This window comes from Megalobrama amblycephala, unplaced genomic scaffold (genome assembly GCF_018812025.1).
Source record: "Megalobrama amblycephala isolate DHTTF-2021 unplaced genomic scaffold, ASM1881202v1 scaffold201, whole genome shotgun sequence".
NCBI classification, from domain to species: Eukaryota; Metazoa; Chordata; class Actinopteri; order Cypriniformes; family Xenocyprididae; genus Megalobrama; species Megalobrama amblycephala.
In genome coordinates, this window is record NW_025953337.1 from 1,160,105 (window position 1) to 1,184,178 (window position 24,074).

Consider the following 24,074-nt stretch of genomic DNA (forward strand, 5'->3'; position numbering starts at 1 on the left):
TATGGCTTCCTCATGTAAATGCACTGAAACTTGATTAAAGTATTTTATTAAATCATCATATTAACAATGGAAAGAACTCAGGCTATCTCCTGGCCATATGGAAAGCTATGGAGTGTTTTCAGTCTTGCTGGATTTCTTCATAGAGCAGCAAATTCTCACAACTGAAGTTGTAACCCAAAGCAAAGCAGAATCACTGCATTGATTCAGATTCAGGGCCATAGCTGACCGTGCACTTTCTCTAGAACGCCAAAGGCCAAGCCTGTAGCGTCAATATGCCAGCGACAGCTCAGGGTTATTTTTTTGTCTTTTCGGAGCTAGATGTGAAATAGACTTGCAGACGCTTTACAGAATGTTTTTAAACGACCTTGAAGGGCCATCGGAGAATGCGTTTTAAACACAGTTTACACAAAGTACTGATAGATACTTAAAGAAAACAACAAAGGATTGCACTTTGAGCAGCTGGCATTGAAATACTATAAAAAGTGAGTTTATGACAGCTTCCACTGAGCATCTGTTAGGCCTTGAGGGATGTATAGAGTGTGCAGGTAAACATACTCCACTCACGGTGTCTTTAACTCTCTCTGTACGTTATCTCCTCATCATTGCTTATTCACATGCTGAGCTGCTTTTTTTTTTTTTTTTTTTTTGACAGAATTTACTGAGCTCATTATGTATTAATGAGCATCTGGAATTGTTTTCTAGAGCACATGGTGAGCATGACTGTGGACATTATGCAGCAATGAAAAGCAATGTTCTGCATTAAAAATGAGAACGGGGCTATTCAGGATCAGGTTCTTTTGGGGAAGATGGCTCTAGTGTGTTTTAAACAGTATGTAAAGTGGAATCCGTAGCCCAAGTTTTAGACTTCATAAGACCTCATCTAAGTATGAGTTAAGAAAAAAGCTGTTTGAATATTCATGTTTCCCAGCTACGCAGGATGCAAGGATGTCTGATTACTCAACATTTATGATGATTTCAGTCAGCTGTCTGAAAATGTTACAGATACCATGAATGTCTTGAAGGTTAAATTGTACTTTCTTTCTTTTTTTTCTTCAATTTTGTTTGTGGTACATCGTAGGCAGATGTAGTATATTCAGGAATGTATTAATATTGCACACCTGCATACTTAAAGGGATAGCTAAACCAAAAATGAAGAAAAAAATCTGTAGAAAAAAAAAATATTTTGAGGAACCAAACAATATTGGGAGCCCATTGACTTTTAATTTATGGATAAAAAAACATTGAGACATTTCTCAAAATTTCTTTTTTTTAGGTTCCACAGATAAAAAGAAAGACATACTGGTTTGGAGCAACATGAGGGTGAGTGTATGATGACTGAGTTTAGATTTTTTTTTTACTCCTTTAAAAAGCATTCTCCATTATCATCACAGTCGAATCCTTCATTGAATATGGTACATAAAAGTACCTTAATTCAGATGCATAGATTATATTTCACCCTGAAAGTCATGTAATAAAGATACTGTAATGAAATTTACTCTTACCATCAATAGCAACTGCTGTTGAAGCTTTTCTCCTGACTCAGGATATCAGACTTCTGTGATCATGATTCCCGTTTTCCCTGTTCCTTTCTGAGCACATTTCTATGCTTCTATTCTGCTTCATCTCTAGAGAAGAGATTATTCAGATGTAACATTTGTTCAGAGTGATGTGATGGCGCCCAGCGATCAATGGTTTCGTCTCAGTCTTGACTGCAGAGTCTCTTGGCACCCAGTCAAACGGAGGAAAATAACCTTTCCATCAGAGCGAGGTCAGATGCAGTCCTTCATGATGGAAAAGCACTTTGTCTGGTCAGCTGCTTCATGACCCTGGACAGGTGATTGGAGAATTTACTCCCGACCTCACGGTTATTAAGTTTATGAAATAGACTTGTTGAATTAAAAAGGAATTTTCAAAAATATGGAAATTTCATCATGTAAATTAGATTGATTTTTCCAATGCTGAAATACATTTTGCCAATCTCCATTCCCAGCAGATATAGTAGATATACTGATTTATGAGGACAATGAATTAGGAAATCTTTGCCGTAGTCTGCTTGTTTTTTTCTGTACTGTATTCTTGATTATGGTTTGCATTAATGGGGATTAAATCTATGCTCTTGCTGCGTACCCCCCAGGATACACTGTACTGTTATTTCACATTCTCTCTGGCTGCTGCTGTTTCCTTAAAAATGAATTGCATGGGTAATGAACAATTTAAGAGAACCTCTGTGCATCTAATTAAGAGTAATGGTGGTTTATGGCATGTCTGTGTACAGAGTTATTCTTTCTTGGAGGCAAATTGAATTACTTTGACTTCCACTGCCCGAGGTAAAGATCACAAGGTTTCCAAGGAGATGATAATTAGTGTTAGCTGTAGAGGATGCACAGGTCTCTGGTCCTAAACACAGATGGGACCTAATGCAAATACCATGATTGAAAGGTTCAATTACTCACTAAATGTTTCATGCCTTGGTTTGACTGTTTTGACACTATAACTAACGTACTTGTAGATGCTAGTCAGGAAGACAAAAATAAAACTTCCCAAGTTATTGTAGAAATGAATAATGAATTTATTAAAATAGTCAGAATTGTTGATTTAACTGCACAATAATTGTCATCTTTGCACTGTGTCTCCCAATGAAACAATTTAAGAAAAATTTGAAAATGTTCTCGCATGAGGAAAAATTATCTTTTGAAAAAGAAAAAAGTTTTTTCAGTTCTTTCTTAACCTCAGTAGCGAAGAATGTAAATAATTCACATACCAAGATTTTCTTTTAACATTGGTTGCAATAAATATGCATTTGAAAGTAAGTATATATTTTGATGACAGAAATGACAAAAAGCCTTAAACATTTAAAGTCTGTACATACTCTAAATAAATTCTTGATAACTTATACCGCATAAATAAATACATGTGATATTTTGTATTCATACTATAAAGGTGCTTAATTATTTAAAAGTAGCTGAAGCTTATTTGAATTCAAATTGAATTCAGAATATCCACAATACTCATATTATTGAGGGCAAAGCAATGAGTTTGATTGTTGACCAAATGGATGTGGCTCTTCCAGAAGCGTAGAGAAGAGGGATCACAGTATACTGTAGTCCTTTTTAAATAAATATTATTCAGCATTAAATTATTTCGAGAACGATCTCTACCTCCTAAGCCTCACTGTTCATCTCCGTGTGAGAAATAAAGACCCATTCAGTGGTCTGCATTCATTCTGCGTAATTTAGGCGGGAGGTTGTCCTCTGGTCGGCCACTGGAGGCAGGCAATGGGTTAAGGCTCGGCCCTGGGACCGGAGCAGGCATTTGAAGCAGTCTGTGATGCTCCAGTTCTCCTGCCGACTGGGTGTGGGCCTCTGAACCCATCTTAAGAGGTTTGAGCTGGAGCTGATTTTCCGCCTCCCCCTGACCCACCAGGGATCCAAGCCTCTGCACTCTGAGGGGCAGGTCACCTGTGCTGGAGGCTTTTTCTGTCGGCTGCGCACTTCCAGTTTTGAGGACCTCTTTTCCATTCTTGGAGCTCATACGCTGGAGCTTGCTTGGTAATTTGGACCCAGGTTCTTCAGTGAGAGGAACTCCATCTAAGGAGAAAACGCGCTCTCTGTGACTACGACCATCAAGCAACGTAGGGGAGAGAACAGGACCGGGGGAGGGCAAGGAGGACTTCTCATCCTGCTCCTTCACACTGTATGGAGGAGTGGGAACCTCAAATGTGTTATGGAACTGAGAGTAGTCCACCCTGAAGAATCCCTCCTCCAGCGACATGACGGGTAGGAAGCGGTGACCCCACAAAACCTCGTCCTCTGTGTAAGATGTTCGTGCCTGGCACGTCATGCCTGAAAGGGAAGCCATAATTCTGGTAAATCTGGTATTTTATTGCTTTGTCTGGATTTATCAATAAGCAGACTTTTGATTTGTAATAATCAAAATCATAATTTTAATGGGTGAAAAAATTACAAAATGCTTTCCTGAATGCAGTTTCCCAGAGCAAAAATGTATGGTGTACCATATCGTGCCACCAGGATGCAGGGTGACCAAGAAAAAACCTTTCTATTGCATTATTAATAATTGTATTCCCATCTTATATGCAACATCCACTTGCAAAGTGGAGAAAAAAATGGTCTTGTTACCGAGGAAACATGGCAAGTTAACATGTCAAGCTAAAAGAAAGTAAGAATGTATTTCTTTCTCACAACACTTCTTTTTCTGATAATGTATGACACTAACCTGTAGTTTCCACAATGCCTTCTAGGATGACTACAATCTCGAACTGCTCGTTCATGAGGGAGCGCTGAGACAAGTCGAAAAAGGGGCTATTGGAATTGATCTCATGACATATTGTGAGGGGTGAGACAAGAAAGAGCTGGTCAGCACCCGTTCCAAATCCTACATCCAATTCCCGCTGATCCAATGGCAGAAACTCTCCCTCAGGGGTTTGACGAGACTAAAGCAAACACAGAGTGAGATAAGCGGTAAGACAATTTCAAGTCATTCACAATTTCTCTTTCATATATACTACAATTACATTTAATCTTGGCATACACCACAGAGGACTTTTCAGATAAAGATCCCAGCCTGTGGTGCGCAGGGGTGAGCTAAAAATAAATTGTGCCTATTAAGAGTGATGCTTATTTGCACATGCTGTTCTGTTGTATGCCTGGATTCATTGAAGGAATTATATAAATCAGGTAACAGCAAAAACACACCCCAAAAATCAATGTTTGCAAGAAGCAATTGCCCAAACATTGCAGGTTGATTCTCTGTTAGGTTGTTACAGTGATCTGGTGTACTCTACTGAGACTGTATAACATCTGCAATCCATGTGAATTGCTCATTCCTGTGTTAAAAACATCTTAAATCAGGATGATATCCAGGCCAGGCAGAGTCAGCACTTTTCAGCTGGTCAGGAGACCATCTGGCCAGCAAATGTCTTTAAGCTTAAATAAAATAATTAAATGTTTCAATATCTTGTTGATAAAATTATTTTAAATATTAAATATATAAAATTATTAAATAAAAATTGTATCAATAAGCTAATTTACATTAAAAGGAGGTATGTTTGAACTGAAAAGAATACTGGTCACCTTTTTAGTCGCTGTTCACTTTTGCGGTGGTGTGACAAAACTACAAATATTCCATGTACACGCAGTTAAGGGTCTTATGAGGTCTTAAAACTGAATGTGTTATATTGCAGTGCTGTTTAGAAGATTTTTAGTTTAAGTGTAATATGACAGCTGTGTCCTGTAGTGTGACATGTCAACTAACCACCCGCACACAAAGCTGGGGTCATCTGTGCAAAATTACACTAAATGTACCACTGGTCTTTATGTCTTACATGGACAGATATCTACATGCATAAAAAAACCTTTTAAAGGGCATCTACAGTCAACAACCATGGTCTGTTAATCTACCTTTACACATAGCCTTGTGTTTCCATATTAACATTAGAGATTGGCAGTGAAGTCAGAGTGGTTGGCTGCCTGTGCCGAAGGCCACAGATGGTGTACAGACTGAGAGCTCCAATCACGGTGGTGTTCCCAGGAAAAGAGTGAGAGATTTCACAAGTATAGATGCAGTGTCACTGTCACACACACATACACACTCTTATTTTCAGGGAATTGTTAAACACAAGTGCAAAACCTTCAAAGAGGAACAAGATGTATGATGTGATCGGCTGGTGTGATAAAGGTAGGGGAGAGATATCTGCGGATAGTCCCTGACTGTTGCTGAAACTAAGGCCCTGTTTACACCTGGTATTAAGATGCGTTTTGGTTGATCGTATTACAAGTAGACAAGGGAGACGCATACCGGTTTACACCTGGTGTTTTAATCCCTCTCTTTTGTCCACTTTCAACCACTTCTGTCCTGATTTCTTCGAGGTAAGGGTCTATGGGTGGGTAAATGTATGAGTTTTTCAGATCAAATGGACAAAATCAGCTTGTGCAATTTACATATGAATGTGCACGAAGATGGCGGAAAAACACAGAGAGCAGCAGCTTTCGTTTCAGCTCTGAAAAGACCAAACCGAACGCTGTGAGTGCATGTTAGAAATCAGTAATGGTGAGAGAACATTATGCTTGGTACGTTTTTCATCTTCAAACCAAACTTGGGTCTTTAGTCAACAAAGTTTAAATCCCATCTGGCTAGTGCGCTTCCCATAATGTTTTTTTGTGGCTGTTCGAACACATTCAACCACATGAGCATTTACACTGCAAAAGCAATCTGGTTGAATGTGTTTTCTGGAAATAGTTGAAAGTAGACAAGCTCAAAACGTTTTAGACCCTGTTTGCACCAGTATTTAGTTAAACAGGGCCTAATTGTGGATTGCACTTTCCACATATATGTGCAAACCAAAAACATACATCAGAATGTCATCATTGTAACTTTTCTCAGTCTTTTTCTTTTTTGCTTGCAAATTCAATTTTAAACATCCAAAAAAATCTCATTGTGACAGATATTCTGTCCCAAAAAAGATGAAAGAGTTTATTCCTAAGGTTTTAACTTTAGAAGAATATCACACAAATGCTCATAGCCAAGACTAAAGCTACTGAAATCAAATACACTTGTCAAATTTTGAAGAAACAGAAAAAGAGTTCAAACAGCGCAAAAAAAAAAAAAAAAAAAAAAAAAAAAAAATCAAAAGCTACGACAAGACACTTTTAACATGCCTTTTTTCAAAGCGAGGCTGCGAGGGGAAGTAAGACAGCTCCCTGGTGTTCAGGAGAAGCTGAGGTTTAGGGGTAAGGAGCTAGGAGACTAATATTCCCTTTGTTCCTCACAGCTCGTCCCCAGAATGAAGTCCCTGGTGATATTTAATCACTCCTGTCAAATCCCTCTGCCTAAGTGAGATGCTATAGAGAGCCCTGCCATTCTAACCATGAAACTCTAGGGATGCAGTTTGATTTCATCATCGTCTTCACGTACAAAAGTTCACAGGATTTTCCTTCAAATATCTGTAGAAAGAAACATGTCAAAGCTCATGGGGCAGAGCATGCAGTTGCCAATTTAGACAGATGAGTGCAAGAGACTGTGTTGCATGCACCTCAAATGAACTTCTTTGACCTTAGGAAGAACTTTTTCAGTAGCAAATTTCAATGACTGTTTGAAAACAGTTTAATTTCCATAATGTGCATCATTATCTTTTTGAGTCGCTCTTAAGACAGCCTGTCTAGTTCATCTTCTCTGACATAAGCCATAGTAAACAGTAAAAGAAAGCAAAAGAGACTGTAAATTTTAGAGGCGAGACAGGGTGCTTACACTGCAGGCTGCTCTGAGAGCAATAGATGGGCTGCTGTTTTATTTTTCTAACATTCTGTACAGGACAGTAATGGACAAAGGGCAGAACAGAAGGGAGGAAGGAGCTTATGAAGTCAACCATCCGTCATCCTGTGCTCACTGCATTGCGCCTGCTGTGGTGTGGAAAGAGCCATGTGTCAATCATGCTCTTCTTCTTTCAGAACACAGCCTCCCACCCCTCCAGCCCCCCTCTCCGCTTCTGTTCCTTTCTGTTCTGATCAGTCCCATGCCTTCCAGTCTTTCTTATTACAATTCCAGGAGCTCATATTTTCTTTGCCCTGTCCCCATATGTTAAATCCCTCATATATCATTCTCACTGAGGAAGCACTAGTGAAATCTGTCATAAGGATATCTGATGAGAAAAAGAATATTTAATCAGAATTTTTGTTTGTTTTCCAGTAAAAGCAAATTTGTGTTAAAATAAGACTCATGATTTTGAACAAAATTTTCTGTGTGTGTGTGTGCACATTTTTGTGATTTATGAGGGCACACATTTGTATAATGACATGGGTATTACACTGGTATTACAACGTAAACATTTCATGAGTCCTCATATTTAAAATGGCATTAAAAACATACTAAAGAATGTTTTATTAAAAATGTGAAAATGCAGAATGTTTTCTGTGATGGGAAGGTTTAAGGGTAGGGGTAGTGTTGGGGGATATAATGTACGGTTTGTACAGTATATAAAACATTACGCCTATGGAATGTCCTCATTTTGACAGCAAAACAAACCTGTGTGTGTGTGTGTGTGTGTGTGTGTGTGTGTGTGTGTGTGTGTGTGTGTGTGTGTGTTAAACAACATAAGAACATCTTTGCCCTTTCAGTGTTCAAGCAATGTGACCTTGGACCTTACAAAGTGTTACTGTAACATTTTGGGCGGCATTTCAAAGGTATAACAATCTACACGTTAAAACCCAGTAGGGAAAGCTATCTAAGAGCTTACTGACAGTTCACATAGAGCAGAATGAATGTACTCTGTGTCCGAGAAGCATACTCTTACCGCAAGGCTTCTCACGGGGATCCATATAATCAGAATGGGAATGTGTCCAATTTATTTATGCACGTGACACGTCATGCTCTTTGTTCTGGAGAGCAAACAAGATTTCTATGCAAATCAGAGACTGCTGAGATCGGATTGCATTACATTAGAGGTGCAAACATGCAGTGGACAAATTTACAGTATGGCGAGCTTTGCTTAAAATCAATGCGAGCTCCCCTCCCCATTTGTCACGTGAAGCATCAAAACATCCAATATTCCTTTCAATATAGGACCAATTCACCAGAACCAGCAAAACAATTTTATGCAGGATATTTTCCCTACAGCAGTGTTTCGAGATGCGCAAACACACACATCACACCATCCACATGGGCTCTATTGATATTACAATGTTATTTGCCACAGAAAGTGCTACCTTGATGAGCTTGCACCTGATCTGCGCCGACACCATGTGGCTATTCCTGAGATTCCCGACCCTAAACATGAGACAGAGCTTCCCGTCCCGTTGTGAGATGACTGCGTCCTGGCTGAACATGAGCGTCTCTGCGCGTTTCTTGGGCTGAGACATCTTAATGAACATACAGCCGATGAGAAACGCGTCCACGATCGAGCCCAGCAGCGACTGGAACAGGAAAAGTATGATGCCCTCCGGGCACTTCTCCGTTATATATCGGTACCCGTAGCCTATAGTCGCCTCAGTCTCGATGAAGAACAAAAAAGCGGAGGGAAAGTTGTAAACGTTGGCGACGCACGGCGTGTACGATTCGTCGTGGCCGTGACCGAGGTCCCCACGGATGTAAGCGATGATCCACCACATAGATGCCATGATGAGCCACGCGACCGTGTACGTTAAGAGGAAAATGAGCAGGTTCCAGCGCCACTTTAGGTCCACGAGCGTGGTGAAGAGGTCGGAAATGTACCTACTAGTCTCCCCGCCAAGGTTACCGTGCTGGACGTTGCAGCGCCCGTTTTTCTCCACGAACCGCTGGCGCTTTCTTTTGGCCGGAGCAGAAAAGGACATGGTCCGGTTGGTGTTCACCACTTGATAATCTTCTCCGAATTTTCGTCTGATCGCAGACATGATGCTCGAGGCACAATAGTCAGATTAAACACGCTAGAAGGGTGTCTTAAGTTTCCACACGTTCGCCGTATCGCTCCATAGATCGACAACTTCACTTGCAGCCTTTCAGTTAAAATTATTTAACTGTTATCCTCAAATTATTAAGATGTGTGGATGCGCAAAAAGTAGCAAAAACAGAGCAAGTGCTCCCGTGTCTTTTCCGCAACTTCTCTCAGCTTGGAGATGTGTAGTGGAGATAAACTGCGGCACTGAATCTGAACTGACGCGCGCTTCTTCTGCCTATACGCTGAGAGAGGGAGGCAGAGGTTGGGCAAATGTGTGTGTGTGTGTGTGTGTGTGTGTGTGTGTGTGTGTGTGTGTGTGTGTGTGTCAAATCACTGAGCAGCAGTAGTAGTCTGAGGAGAAAGGGGTCGTATCTCTCGAGCGCGTTTGTCTGCTATGAAATACTATAGCATTACAGTGCCATCTGCTGAGAACATATTGATCATAACATCCGTTCTAGGTCATCTAATATTGGCTAAGAATAGGACACACTCATTTATGTTTATCAAAATCAAATCTCACTTGCATGAGAACAAGAATGTAAAAAAGAAAAGCGCGTATAAGGCTCATATAGCGATGAAGAATACAATACAATATACAGGCTAAAAATGTGAGGATTTTGTTTTTGTTTATATATATATCATGTAACCTACTTCTAAATTAATTCTTTTTCTCAAAACATTCAATTTTAATATATCCAAAAGAACATAAAGGGGAAAAACGGGTAAATAGTAAATAGGCTATATTTTTAATTAGGCATATTTTGGAGGTACCTGATGGTCCATAAACTGCATATGAAGAATCTTTTTATTTAAATATATGAAGTAACTTATTAAATATAAAATAATAAAGATCATTTAGGTTTGGGGTTTTGCACAATTTTTGTTTTGATTAAGGATTTTTTTTATTTATTATCTTTTTAATATGTTTTTTTACAACAGTAAAAATTAGGTAGCCTTCATTTGTGTCAGCATTCTGTTGGTTTACAATAAGCCATCATTCCAGATAAATAATATTTTAAGAGAAAAATATGTTTGTAAAATACCCCATAAAGCAAAGGCTGTTTTACCAAAGTTAGCCAGAATAGAGTTCATCAGTGAAATCTGACCTATTGATTAAACATATTTAACAAAACATATGTCTATAATTCTAAGTATTTATTTTAAAATCCAATTAGTTCATACAAGATTGCTGCATAATTAGGCCTAAATTACATTTTGTCCCTTATACTCTTATTAAAATCAGAACAATAGATGCCCTTGCACATATTTAACTGAACAAATGGCATGATTACATTGATTTATCTAAACCAGTTCAAATACAAAGACTGAGTCTGAAGGATAATCATATCACACGATAGATAGATAGATAGATAGATAGATAGATAGATAGATAGATAGATAAACATAAACATAACATACCCTGATTTGAGGAATAGGCAGGCTAATAATATATGTCAGCAATTATGTAAAGAACTAATTCACACTCAGGACAAAGTCGCAGATGCTCAGGCACAATCTTCATTTGCATAGTGGCCCCCTGCTTGACTAGTCCTGCCTGTATCCGTCTGTCTCCTCTCACGACCCGTCCGCTCAACCCATAATTCCCAGCGTCGACACAACATGGAAGAGGCCAACAGCTGCAAGAGAACAATATTTTGGCTGTGAAATAACTCAAAGAATCGAGCGCCGGGATTACTTTGAACACTGAGAGTCGGCCGTGGTCATGTACAAGTAAGTGTGACTGCGTTTGTACCATTTATTTCTGTCCGAGGTTGTAAAGATGAGGGATTGCGCACGGATGAAAGCTCCGAATGAAATCACAGCCGCTCAAGCGAGAGATGCATTTCAGCGCCGAGCATCATTGTTTCTGCTGCAAGAGACTGTGTCGATTAGAAGCGCTTTTAGTAAAAAATTCGATCTACCTTTGCAGGCGTACATGTATACCAGTCTTGGCGTACTCTTTACATCGCATTTATCGCCGCATATTCTCGGCGGATTGTGTTACTGTGTGTGGGCTATAATTAGTGATGGTGACGAATGTATGAATGGTCACGATATATCACACTCATGTACAAGGCAAGAACTTGAGAGGCGACAAAATTACAACGCTGCAGTTATTCTCAAAGAAAGTGTACACTAGAAGAGTCTCAGTGTATTGGGCTTCGTTTGTTTTAGTGGTAGCGTTGTAACGCATCGCATGCGGTGTGGAGATGGGCTGTTAGCAGTAGCTCTTTCATCTGCATGCTATTGCTGGCTAGCCCGTTCATCACTTAGTTCAATAAAACACTTCTCAATTTGGTTGTTTTTTAGCTTTATCTTTCGTATGTGTTTTTGTGGAGAGGTGTATATGGACACACACGAGTTTGTTTAAAATCTTGTGATGTGTAGTTCTCATGTCTCGCTTGTTCTCGTTAGTTAGCCGTTAGCTGCTAATGGAGTCATTTAGATCGAGATGTGTTTGGTAATTGTGATGAACGACTAGATTAGCTGGATTTGATAAGGATTACATTTTACTCAGTTTAGCTCCGAAAAGTAGAATGAAAACTTTAATTTTTACGTCGTTTTAAAGTTATCAGTTCACCTAAAAGTCCTTAAACCTTATCAAAGTATATGTATTAAGAGACGGGGCCATATCAATAAGATTAAGCAGCTATCCATTAACGTTAGCTGATCACAATAGAGAACAATGCTGCGGCAACCACAGACTCGGGGTTTGCACCGTGTTTTATTTTCTAAAAAGATGACAGATCTTATATTAATGGTGTTTTAAGTATATATTGAAACAATTTTCAGTGTGTTTGCGAAAACAGTTTCATAGTCGTCCTTTTTAAGCAAGTATGTTAAATCTTATGATGCTAATGTTAGCTAACCGATCGTCAGAAAGGACTGATTTGGATCTTCACCAGGGTTGTTTATATTTATTTCCTCGAACTTGTGCTTTTTACACATTAATAAAAATATATATATATTATTTCTTTTCTTTGACCCCAATTTGGTTGAAATGATCTCAACATTGTCAGTAATCGCCATAATTTTCTTACAATTTTAGACAGCCTTGACTAATTATAATGTAATTTATAATATAATCTTTTCCCATTTAGACCATGCATATTATAAATATGCCTGTCAATTTAGCAAAGACATTAAATGCAATGAAAACACTTGCTAAGATATTGTTTTAAGCTCTGGAGTCTTTCTGGCCTTTTTAAGAGGGTTTTATTAGTCTGACCTACACAGAAATTATGACCTTGATTTTAAAGATATCTGATGCAGTAAACAAGTTGCATCTTACATGGCAAACTAATGCAAAAGCAGATACATTTTCTGATTTAGCTTTGTCATAAAAATGGCATTATAATTACAATTGGCATAGCCTAATCACATGACAGTATGTCATACACCCAATGTGCACAATTCCCTGAATCATCAGCCAGTGTAGTAACTGAAATCAGTTGTATTTATGGACCAGGAATAATTAGGAAAATGTAGCATTGCATATTATATTATTAATACACTTTGACTATTTATAAGAGTAACTAATATAAGAGAATAACTAATTTATAAGAGAATAACTAATTTACTACTCAGTAGTTTATGCATTAAGCTACTAGATTTAATGTCATAAGCAATCTCATATTTTCTTGTCTTCATAGCATATTTCATCAATGAACTTTGGCCTGTGGAAGACCCAAGCATGAGTATTATCCAGGACAAGCTAGGCAATGAGTTTTTGCGGAACGGTGGCATGGACCCAAACTTCCCTCCCAGCATGATCATGTTCAGCCATTTACCTCCAGTGACCAGCTTCACGCGCCTGACTTCACAAACCTCTATGGCGGATCTGCCCCAGGAGATGATCCTAAAGAAGGAGCGTGACTCTCCTGACCATGGTGGTGGCTTTCTCCACAGTATGGGTATCAAACAGGAGAAGCTCAGTGAGTTGGACTACCGCCTCCCAATGTATGCAACGGGAACTGGAACAGTAGGAGGAAAAAGCACTGATATGCTGGACATGTCGCTTGGCAACCACCAGAATATGCTTTTGCATGACCTAAGCCTTAGCAATGTAAGTCTAGATGATAAACGAGGAGTTATCAATACATGGTGCACGCCATACTGTACTATACTGTCTTTTTGGTTTTATTTTAAGCTGTTGTTTTGTGCTTCATTAGCAGTTCTCTGGAAGACTGGGGAAAGACCCTAAAGAATCTGGGCCTAGAAGAGGGAGAAGAGCAAATGGAGAAGGACCAGAGGGCAAAACCAGAAGGAAACAAGGGGACTCAGCAAAGGTGTATATGCCTTTTTATCAGTCACTGTGCTATTTAAAGGGTCATGAAACCCTAAAACACATTTTTTTTTTTAGATGTTAACCGATATGAACAGGATACACATCAATTAAAACAACAATAGCATTCATTATGTTTAAGTGAAAAGTGGTTATTTTTTGTTTTTTGGGGCCATTTCATTATTCTGGTTTAAAAAGCATGAAGTGAGGTAGATGCGTTTATTCGGAGTGGTGATTGGCTGTCGTGGCTGGAGATTGTCTTCATCATCAGTTTCTGAGTTTTTCCTCTGCATTATTCATGAGAATGAACTCTTTTAATCCAATCACTGCACTGTATTATTCATAAGATTGGAATACAGCGAAAAATTCAAATATCACAAACTCACAAAAGCCAGTTTCAGCGCTGTTAGTTCACCTCTGCTTGCCTGTACACGTGTAGTAAGTGTATGTTTCCTCAGTACAGTAACACAAAAGTGTTGTTTGCATTTTCCCCATATGTAAATTTAATATGTAACCACACATGCAACGCGTGAATTTCCGAACTGGAGCCAGTTTAAGTTATTACATATTTCATATACTCTAGTGACTTCACCAAACATGAATCTGCATCGTGTACATGCACATTTTTCATCGTGTCTTCTTTAAATGAATTATATATGTGCAAATAAGAACACTGGTACAGCTATACATCTGATCATGAACGCGATGACACGATGAATTATTCTAATACACAGAAGGCAATGATGTAGACTGAAATTCAAAGAAGAATGGACAAAAACGTAACTATGCCTTTATTCTTTCTGTGTAAAAATGATGTCATTTATTCAGAGATAGCACTGCTCCTTAAGGTAATAAAAATATTATTAGACCTTTTTAAATATTTAGACCAATAGCTCTACTATAATCCTAATTTTTTGATCTTTCTAAGAATAATTTATCAAAACATTTGATTTGTTCAAGATAGTTGTTAGTAGTCTCTAATGTTAAGACTTGTGAGTTTGTCATAGGGCTATATTTTTTTTAAATGCATCAAGGTGCCCCCAACTTGTTGTTGTTGTTGTTTTTCTCCACTCATATTTTAATATTCATTTGTCTCTATAATGAGAGTGTTGCAGGTCTGTATTTTATTGGTTGTTGTCTCCCCTCTTCCCACCCTCTACACTCCCACTTTTACATTTTTTTTCAAATCTGAGTGCTAAAACTTTTTTTTTGTTGTTTTTTTTTTTTTTAAATAGTGTCTTTGATTGATGTCATTAAAATAGTGGTAGATTAACATTTCAGAACAAGTTAAAGGTGCTAAATAGGATGTTTTGTTTTATACATTTTTGCAATATTACTTGAAACTGTCTTTACTAACTGATAAAAGACTATTTATTAGGTGCACTGATAGTAATAATATTAATATACATCATCTGTGCACAAGGTAGGGCCTTAAAAACATCAGCCAATCGTTTAAGCGATCATCGCGTAAACGATTGGCCCTCTGGCTTGTCAATCACTGCTGTGATGTTCCTTGTGAAAGACGTGCGCGGATTGGCCCTCTGGCTTGTCAATCACTGCCATGATGTTCCTTGTGAGAGACGAGCGCGGCTGCTCGCTCCAGTAACTTTCCACACTCCACAGGCGCCGCATGCAATGTTTTTGTCAGGAGACAGGAGTAACAACTGCAGATTATGAGTTACCTGCGGTGAGTCCGACATAATGAATCCACTAACACGACACAGCGAATGCCAGTGGTAAACACTCGTGTTCCAATACTCGTGCACGAGTTTTGGGAGGCGTTCCTTTGAAAGGAGCTGTGAAGGAGGGGGTTGTTCTTACGCAGGCGCTCGTTTCAAAAACTCACTAACAGTCTTTGGTTTCTCAGTCGACGAAAAGATCCTCTTTAGCACCTTTAATAAATATCAAGATATATATTGAATGTATAACAAAAGGCTGAAAAAAAAAAAAAGGAGTTTATTTTATTTCTCAAGAAGTTAATAATGGATGGAGAAGTTTTAATTTCTTTTTGTCTACATGCTGTTTTTAGTCACTCATGCTGGATGGTGATTCTGGGCCCCTCTCTCCCAACTCTAAACCGCACATATGCGAGCACTGCAATGCAGCCTTCCGCAGTTCCTATCATCTGCGCAGACATGTGCTCATTCACACAGGTGAGCAGCTTTTACTGCCAATTGCACTACGCTTTTTAGATTCAGTCTTAAGCAGCATTCATGGGATGTTTTGGTGAACAACATTAATGTGGAGAAATTTTTTAATTTTGTGCAGGTGAGAGGCCTTTTAGGTGCAGTCAATGTAATATGAGCTTCATACAGAAGTATCTGCTGCAACGCCATGAAAAAATCCACAGTGGTGAGTCTGTTTACTTTTGTCTTATACTTGTCATAAGCAAATATTACGATGGTGCTGAGAATATTTTTTCTCTTGCTCAACAGGGGAGAAACCATTCAGCTGTGACCAGTGCAACATGCGCTTTATTCAGAAATACCATATGGAGAGACACAAAAGGACACACAGTGGAGAAAAGCCATATAAATGTGACACCTGCCTACAGGTAAGACCTAATAGAAATGCTTTTTGACTCAATGACAAATAAGAGTGTCCACAATAAAGGAAAGGAAAGGGTGGAAAATAGTTTAGGTCATCTTATTTTTCAATGCAGAAGTAAGCTATTTCTTGTGAATGTTCAAGACTCATTAGCCACTATAGGTAAATATAGGTACATCAAGCAGCATAACACACTGTTTTTGTACAACTGGAAAACAACTGGAAGTGGATGACACTGGGAAGCCTCGCTCGTTCATGTTACAAATGGCCAAGACTCCTCTTAGGTTAAAGGTTTAATCACTCATACATGCATATGAGTGTGTAATAATAATTCTAATCATTATTTTATAGTTTATCTTTCAAAAAATTTTTCTCCTGCATATTGGTTGGGCTACATGAATTTAATTTGGTGGACAAAAGGTTTTTAAATATTAATAAGCAGTGAAATGGTTTATTTTTCCCTTTGTTTATAAGAAATAATTATAAGATTGTCAAAGTACTTAATGTTTTATTTTCAAGAATTGCAAGTCAGTTCTGAAAAATCAGATTTGAATTTTAATTCAGAAGTGTGAATTGACCATATGCACAGTTACTTCCTGGTTTTAGTTAAAGGGATAGTTCACCCAAAAATGAAAATTTGATGTTTATCTGCTTACCCCCAGCGCATCCAAGATGTAGGTGACATTTTTTCTTCAGTAGAACACAAATGATGATTTTTAACTCCAACCGCTGCCGTCTGTCAGTCAAATAATTGCAGTAGATGGGAACTTCATCTATAAGAGTAAATAAAGCTTGCTTAGACAAATCCAAATTAAACCCTGCGGCTCGTGACGACACATTAATGTCCTAAGACACGAAACGATCGGTTTGTGTGAGAAACCGAACAGTATTTATATCATTTTTTACCTCTAATACACCACTAAGTCCAACTCCGTTCATGACTCCTTTAGTGATGTCTGATCGCGCTCTGACAACGGTGATGTCTCGCGCATATACTTCAATGAGTGTCAGACATCACTGCCGCTGTCAGAGCGCGGTCAGACATCACTAAATGAGTCATGAACGGAGTTGGACATAGTGGTGTATTAGAGGTAAAAAATGATATAAATACTGTTCAGTTTCTCACACAAACCGATCGTTTCGTGTCTTAGGACATCAATGTGTCGTCACGAGCCGCAGGGTTTAATTTGGATTTGTCTAAGCAAGCTTTATTTACTCTTATAGATGAAGTTCCCATCTACTGCCATTATACAGACGGCAGCGGTTGGAGTTAAAAATCATCATTTGTGTTCTACTGAAGAAACAAAGTCACCTACATCTTGGATGCGCTGGGGGTAAGCAGATAAACATCAAATTTTCATTTTTGGGTGAACTATCCCTTTAAGCCAGCTTGGGCATTTCCTGTGAACTGTTAGCTGTCATTCTGTACTTGCTATACATAAAGCCATCAATGGTTGACTTTTTTATGTTGTATTTATATTTTAATGCAGTTATCACACTTGCCTAATTTGCCAATAAACCAGTTTATTGCAATAAAGACAAAACTAATAGGAACGTTTGAATAAGTAATGCAGTGTCTGTAATTAAACACTCATACGCAACATTTTTGTGATGTGATGACCACAAACATTATTTGTTCATCCTTCTGAGATTGTCCCCATTTGTAAAAGCAAACATTTTAAGATGTAGGAAATCCAACATTAGATGATAACACTTTTATTTAAAATAACATTAAATAAAAACATTTTTACTTAAAAAAAGACATTAATTACCACTATAACCAGCAGATGGCGGCAGAGGAACATTTATGCATATATTAGCCATTTCCTGTAGTAGTTTTTCTCTTTTGCTTTTGAATAAATATTAAACATTATAAAATCACTAGGTTTAAAAATGCATTTTGTCAAGGTGAAGTATGAAATACAATAACTTTTTCTTGTGAATGAATTACACAAAGCGAAAACCGCACTCTCCCTTTATAATCACAGAAGCTGTCAGTCATTGCAGCACAAGCTCACTGAATTTGGCACACTTGTGAAAACTCGCATTTTATTCAATGATTCTAACTTAAGTGCGCAATAAATCTTTAATTTACAGTGTTGATGCTTTTTCTCAAACAAAAGTGTGAAAACTGATGGTCGAATTGAAATTTGCTGAAGAGGAACACTGAAGTCATTTTATATCGTCTTGTGTTTGAATAACTAAATTAATGTTAGGCCTGACTATTTAAGTGACTTTATTCTGATAAAGTCTGATAAAGATAAAAACTAAGTATTACACTACTGATGCTGTTAAAGCTACCTCAGGACATTGAAGATACCACACACCAACAAGTGACATTTCACTGGAAGTGTTCCAGCTTGCTTATATTATTGCGGAAGTTCTTAAGAACGTTCTCTGCATATGGTCAATTAACATACTCATCATAGAAGATATGTATTTAAGTCATTTTACGTATGAATTGCATTTTAATGTACTTTTTGAATTAATTCATTGATCTGGACAATATAATGAGATCAGGAAACCTTTCTTTCTTGCCTCATAGTATTTCTCACGGACGGATCGATTACTGAAGCACAAGAGAACCTGTGGAGAAGCCATAAAGAAAGGTCTGGACCCAGGGATGCTGGACCTTGGAGACGAGGATATGGGACAAGGCAGCTACCTACTCACTCAGGGAAACACCAGCGCCCCACCACGCAAGAGGGGCAAGTCCAAAAGTGGCAATGATGGAGGAGAGCGGCGAAGGAAGAAAGGAGCAGCTGCGGGAGGAGGAGTGCAAATAGCACGAGGACTCGGCCCACAGGACTACACCTTGAACATCCCCAGTGGATCAGGGGCATCTTCTTCAGGGGCTCTGGCTGAGACGAGCATGGACAACCAGCATGGACGCACACCCAAGCTTGTCTTTAAGAAAGGTGGCCACAAGGGAATGGACAAGGGTCCGGTTTCTATGGAGGAGGCCAACCATGAGCAGAAGCAAGGATCTATGGACATGTCTGGAGCTGGAAGTATGGATGGTCTCAGCCTCCTCCAAACCTCTGGTGGCCCCAAACAAGGAGGTACCAGCAGCAACTACGATGATGCCATGCAGTTTTTGAAAAAAAGACGGTACCTGCATGCTGCTAACAGCAGCGCTGCAGCTGACTTCAGCTCTGTCCACCTTCCGCAGCCGACGGTCATCCAAGGTGGCATAGGAGAACCTACACTAGCCTTGCTTGACACCTCACCTTTGGTAAGCGTTGACAAGCATGACAAATCAGGGATCCCAGATGAGGTGCTGCAGAGCCTGTTGGACCACTACAGCCACAAATCCGATGGTTCTCACCACGATGTGACTTTTGATCTGCAAGACTCTCACCATGTAGAATTGCAGCCCGCCTCTGCCACCTCTGAACTAGGCCAGGATGAGGGATCTCCTGGCTCTGGAGACAAGAGTGGGGTGATGAACGAGTACTCCAAGTTCTTGCTCCAGACCTTGGAGAGAACCAGCCATAGCAGCAGTTTCATTTTGGGCCCGTCTGGACCCTTCCCAAGCCTCCTGTCGTCTAGCAGCAGCCCTGTTAGCACACTCTTCCCAGAAAAGAACATCTACACCACCTCACCACTAGATTGTGGATTTGGACAGCCTGTTTCCTCCCCTCTTGCACCTTCCTCTTCAGCTTCCTTGAGCAAGTCCCATTATGGAATGCTGGTAGGTTCTCCGTCGCCCTCCCATGTCTCACCATCCTCCCAGCAGGCCTTTCACCTCAGCAGTCTGGAGCCAGCTCCACACCAGCAGCTTACTCCATCTCAAGAGCTCACTGACCAGCTGGAGAAGCAGCATTCACCACCGTATGCTCTCGCAACTCAGGAGCTGACCAGTGGCAGCCAGAAAGACCAGCAGACCAAGAACGGCAGCTCTTCTGTCAATGGCAGCAACAACGGGAACGGCACCGGTGGCAGCTCATCTAATGGCTCTGTCTATCCTGACCTTGCTGCCCTGGAGTCATCTAAGGAAGTGGACATACGTTCCACCTACCAGATAGAGAACTTTGCCCAAGCCTTCGGCTCTCAGTTCAAGTCTGGTCGCCGAACCCCGCTAGGTTACGGCAGCGACCCGCGGGTGGGCGTCACAGAGGTCGACCACAGGATACAGCGGACTCCCGTATCTGAATTCTCAGGGTATACTAGTCTCTTAGCAGATGTCAATGAGCCGGCTAGCTCAGGATCCAAAACCCCCACAAGCCAAAGCTACAGGTAAAGGTTAAGGGAGCTCACCTGACCCTGTTATGTGGGATGAGGACTGTCTCTAATGCGTCCCTCTCCTCGCTGAGTAAAACTTTAATTATTACACTGCCATTAAATGTCAATAGAAGACGTTACCAGGGAAGGTCTACAAGACCTCAAATGCAATTTTTCACTTTTTTATTTTTTATTTTATGTGTTTTAGCCATTTTGTTTTATTAGCGTAGTGGATGTAAGGCTAGATTTAAATATTTCCAGCGATATTAGAGGCTAGCGAAGGACTTCTTTCAGAAACCTTGTATGTCTTAGCAATCATAGTCTAATTGTAAGATTAAGTTAATAATGGAAGATGATTTTACAATAATAACAGATGTCAGGGAGTGGCCCAGTATTCAATGGCAAAAAAATGTATTGTCTGTTACAATGATCTAAAGTATTACTCAGGAAAAAGCAGTAACTTTTTTTAAACAAGGTGCACTAGCGCCCTTTTTTTACAGGTGTACGTTTGAAATGACAGTGAAGCTTTTTGTTTTTGAAATTCTTTGAAGAAAAAGACAGCCAATCGGGAAACTGCATGTTCAGTGGAATGACACTGGTGGCTCTTTCCACTTGTGCATTTGTAAAGTTTATGGTACTTCTGATATCAATGTGAAAACACTTTCATCCCTAAGGGCCATGTTTAAAAACACACAAAAAACATACTGGTAGGCAGATACAAACATTCTAGCGTATGTAGATATTTATTTGTAGCTACATGGAACTTGCATAACTATTGTCTCAGGGTGAGCAGTAATTCTTATCCCCTTCTTTAAACTTTACTCTTTGTCAGCTGACATCACTTTGATCTCTCAAGGAATCAAATAAGCACTTTTATAAACCACTGAAAGCAAGAATTCAGATTCAGGACACATAAAACTATTATTTTTGATGAAGAAAGCTGTGATTTTTAAAAGTAGGGGAGGGAACGGCAGATTTGCCATAACAAAGGGCATTTTTGAATATTCATTGGGGTTATAGGTGATATTTTGTTCCTTTAATTGAAAACACTGTTATTGGACATGAATGCCACTTTTTTTCTTTTTTTTTTTTTTTTCTTTTTTTTTTACAGTTGTGGGCTACTTTGAAGCATTTTTTGTGCTGAAGGTGTTCAGGTATCATGACTATTTGACTTGGGCTGAGCAGCAACATTTGGAGTTCTACCTCTTATAGTGTGGTTTTGAATTTAATGCCTGACAAAATTGCAAGCTTCCCTTTTAAATGGTTGGAGGGAGAAGAACCCAATGAATTGGAAGGACCTAAACCTGTGGTGTTTTTGTTTTTAAATGAGCAGTGAATTAGGAAAAGACTTCATGTTGAGACGAGGTGTTTTCTTCCCAATGCAATTTTTGATGTCCTTGGTAAGAGTGGTGGGCTGCGTTGTCTTCCTGTTTTTTGGCCCATGCAGCAAGACTATGTCCCGCGTGAGGCCTTTTGGTGGTCTTGCCGTTTTTTTCCCCCCTGCCTTTTACTTAAACCTGTCCCAGAGAAATGCCATCGGTGTGATGGTATCAAGAACAAAGTCTGAATGCTGCACTCCAAACTCGTTCCATGCTTTTATAGATTGAAATGAAAAAAATACGGAAAAGAGTGGCGTGAAGAATAGGATTGACCTTAATATACCTCATATCATTGTAAAAATGAGAAACCAGGGACATGTTTCATGTAGTGGAAATATTGTAGTATGCGTCAACTTCTTGTATAATCATTTAATGCCACCTGTGTTTACAGTTAAAGTTGATTTCTTGGAATACAAATGTACTATTTTATTTCCTTTCTGTTAAGCGGTGATGCCAAGCAGTGTTTCATTGTAGAATAATCCCTAGAATTTCATGAAATGTCTCGTTTCCCCCTTGTTTTTGTTACTTGCTATGTGTTTTGATATGATTTCTAGAGAGACTTTGTTTACAATAATGTACAAAAACACTAAAAATGTTTTTGTTTTCTTTTTGTTTCTGATATGCATGATATGAAGTTGTTTTTATGGCTTTCTTCTGATCACTATTGCACCAAATGTTTGTAGCATATATGTCCCCGACTTCAGTCTCATTTGTCACAGGGCTGTACATGTCAGATGACTTTATAAATGATTAGGTAAGCCAATAAAAACGTTTTGTTATAAAACAAACCCCATTTTAACATTTGTCCAGATAAGATTAATGAGGTATTGGGCAGCTGATGTCAAGACAGGAAATAGCAAGGGTTGTTTTCTCAGCTCTTGGTAATGTGTGTAGGTTTTTAATTTTTTAAAAAATTTTTCTCCTTTAAATTGGGTTTTAGATAGAGAAAATTGTGTAAAGATAATTTAAAAATTTAAAAAGATCTTTTTCCTATGGTGAATATTTTGTAGCTATTTTTCTAGTCATGGCCAAATTAAAGGACATCTCAAAGGTAAGAAACGAGGATATTAATAATAAGCGGATAACAAATTGGAAACAAAAATTGTTAGAAGTGCTATGAAGGGTGCACTCAATTAAATTTCTTGGCTAAAATATTTTTTATCATTTGAATTAGATTAAAGTATGCCTAACTTTAGTATAAAATGTAGTTGCTTTTCAATTTGCCAAACTGTATTGTTTGAAAACATTTTTTGTTTTTTAAAAACTCATACTTGAATTTCAGTAAAACATTTAATTTATTCTTAATTCATATACACCATTTAATTTAGATGGCAATTTACATACAGTTGTGTACAAATAAAAATATTTGAGTTTTCCAAAATTTACTCCATATAGAACAATACATTTTCATCTGTATCTGTCAGAGGAAAAGCAACAAACCATGTTAGACTGTTTAACATACTTACCATATGGTTGAGTCTTTATCTGTTCTGTACCACCAGGTGGCAGCAAAATAAGTCTTTTATAAAGGCCCCTTTGCTCAAATTCTTTTGTTACAGCAAAAAGGTGTGTATCAGACCAAAACGATTTTTTTATCTGACAAGGAAGAACCATGTCCCATTATTGGATGTTGCCAAATGTGATGAATATTTAACATGAGTAAACATCAGTTCTTCTGGGCAAGGCTTTACTGGGGACCATAAATATTGATGTGTTGAATTGAATTGTGTGTGAATTTACTTGGCATTTATATCAAAATTATATAAATTGATCTGTTCTGACACATCTGTTCTATTCTGACTGGTATAAATGGACAGAGGACCATGCTGGTATACCTTACAGAAAAAAATTGAACTTTATTCATATTTTCGTGATTGTATTCCCTGGTGGAAAAAAGATATCAAGCATAAATTACAGTACAAAGGGCTTTGTTTTATGAGTGTGTTTTTTTTTTTTTTGTGTGTACATTTCCTCTTTAAAGCTATCAAATGTAAATATTACAGTCTGAGGTCGTCTATGTATATCAAAACAGACCAGGTGCATAATGGCTGTTTTTTTATTTGTTAATTATTTGCCAACAGTAAAGAATGGGTTGGACTTCAGGTAAATTGGGTCAGTGACTTAGCAACAGGACAATTTAATTTTCCAGTAAGTCAGGCTTCACTGTTATGATGCTTTGAACTATGGTCAGACTTTACAATACTCTATTTCA

General features: G+C 38.7%; 2 protein-coding genes and 1 long non-coding RNA gene across 3 annotated transcripts; 2 read left to right on the plus strand and 1 right to left on the minus strand.

Moving 5' to 3' along the window:
• The first annotated feature begins 1,209 nt into the window (after nucleotides 1-1,209).
• Nucleotides 1,210-7,806, plus strand: LOC125260936. The gene is made up of 4 exons (XR_007183173.1): nucleotides 1,210-1,320; nucleotides 1,630-1,834; nucleotides 4,259-4,478; nucleotides 5,455-7,806. It is a non-coding gene; the product is annotated as an uncharacterized LOC125260936 (long non-coding RNA).
• On the minus strand, nucleotides 1,841-9,720 carry kcnj19b (potassium inwardly rectifying channel subfamily J member 19b). The gene is made up of 3 exons (XM_048179459.1): nucleotides 8,718-9,720; nucleotides 4,234-4,450; nucleotides 1,841-3,842 (listed from the first exon to the last, which is right to left on the minus strand). Exons 1-3 carry the CDS (start codon nucleotides 9,381-9,383, stop codon nucleotides 3,205-3,207), a joined length of 1,521 nt encoding a protein of 506 aa, XP_048035416.1. The 5' UTR covers nucleotides 9,384-9,720; the 3' UTR covers nucleotides 1,841-3,204.
• A 1,284-nt stretch (nucleotides 9,721-11,004) lies between these two features.
• On the plus strand, nucleotides 11,005-22,650 carry znf281b (zinc finger protein 281b). The gene is made up of 7 exons (XM_048179460.1): nucleotides 11,005-11,158; nucleotides 13,081-13,493; nucleotides 13,600-13,716; nucleotides 15,742-15,865; nucleotides 15,981-16,064; nucleotides 16,148-16,266; nucleotides 18,805-22,650. The coding sequence occupies exons 2-7, from the start codon at nucleotides 13,122-13,124 to the stop codon at nucleotides 20,500-20,502; spliced, it is 2,514 nt and encodes an 837-aa protein (XP_048035417.1). The 5' UTR covers nucleotides 11,005-11,158; nucleotides 13,081-13,121; the 3' UTR covers nucleotides 20,503-22,650.
• Nucleotides 22,651-24,074: the final 1,424 nt, after the last annotated feature.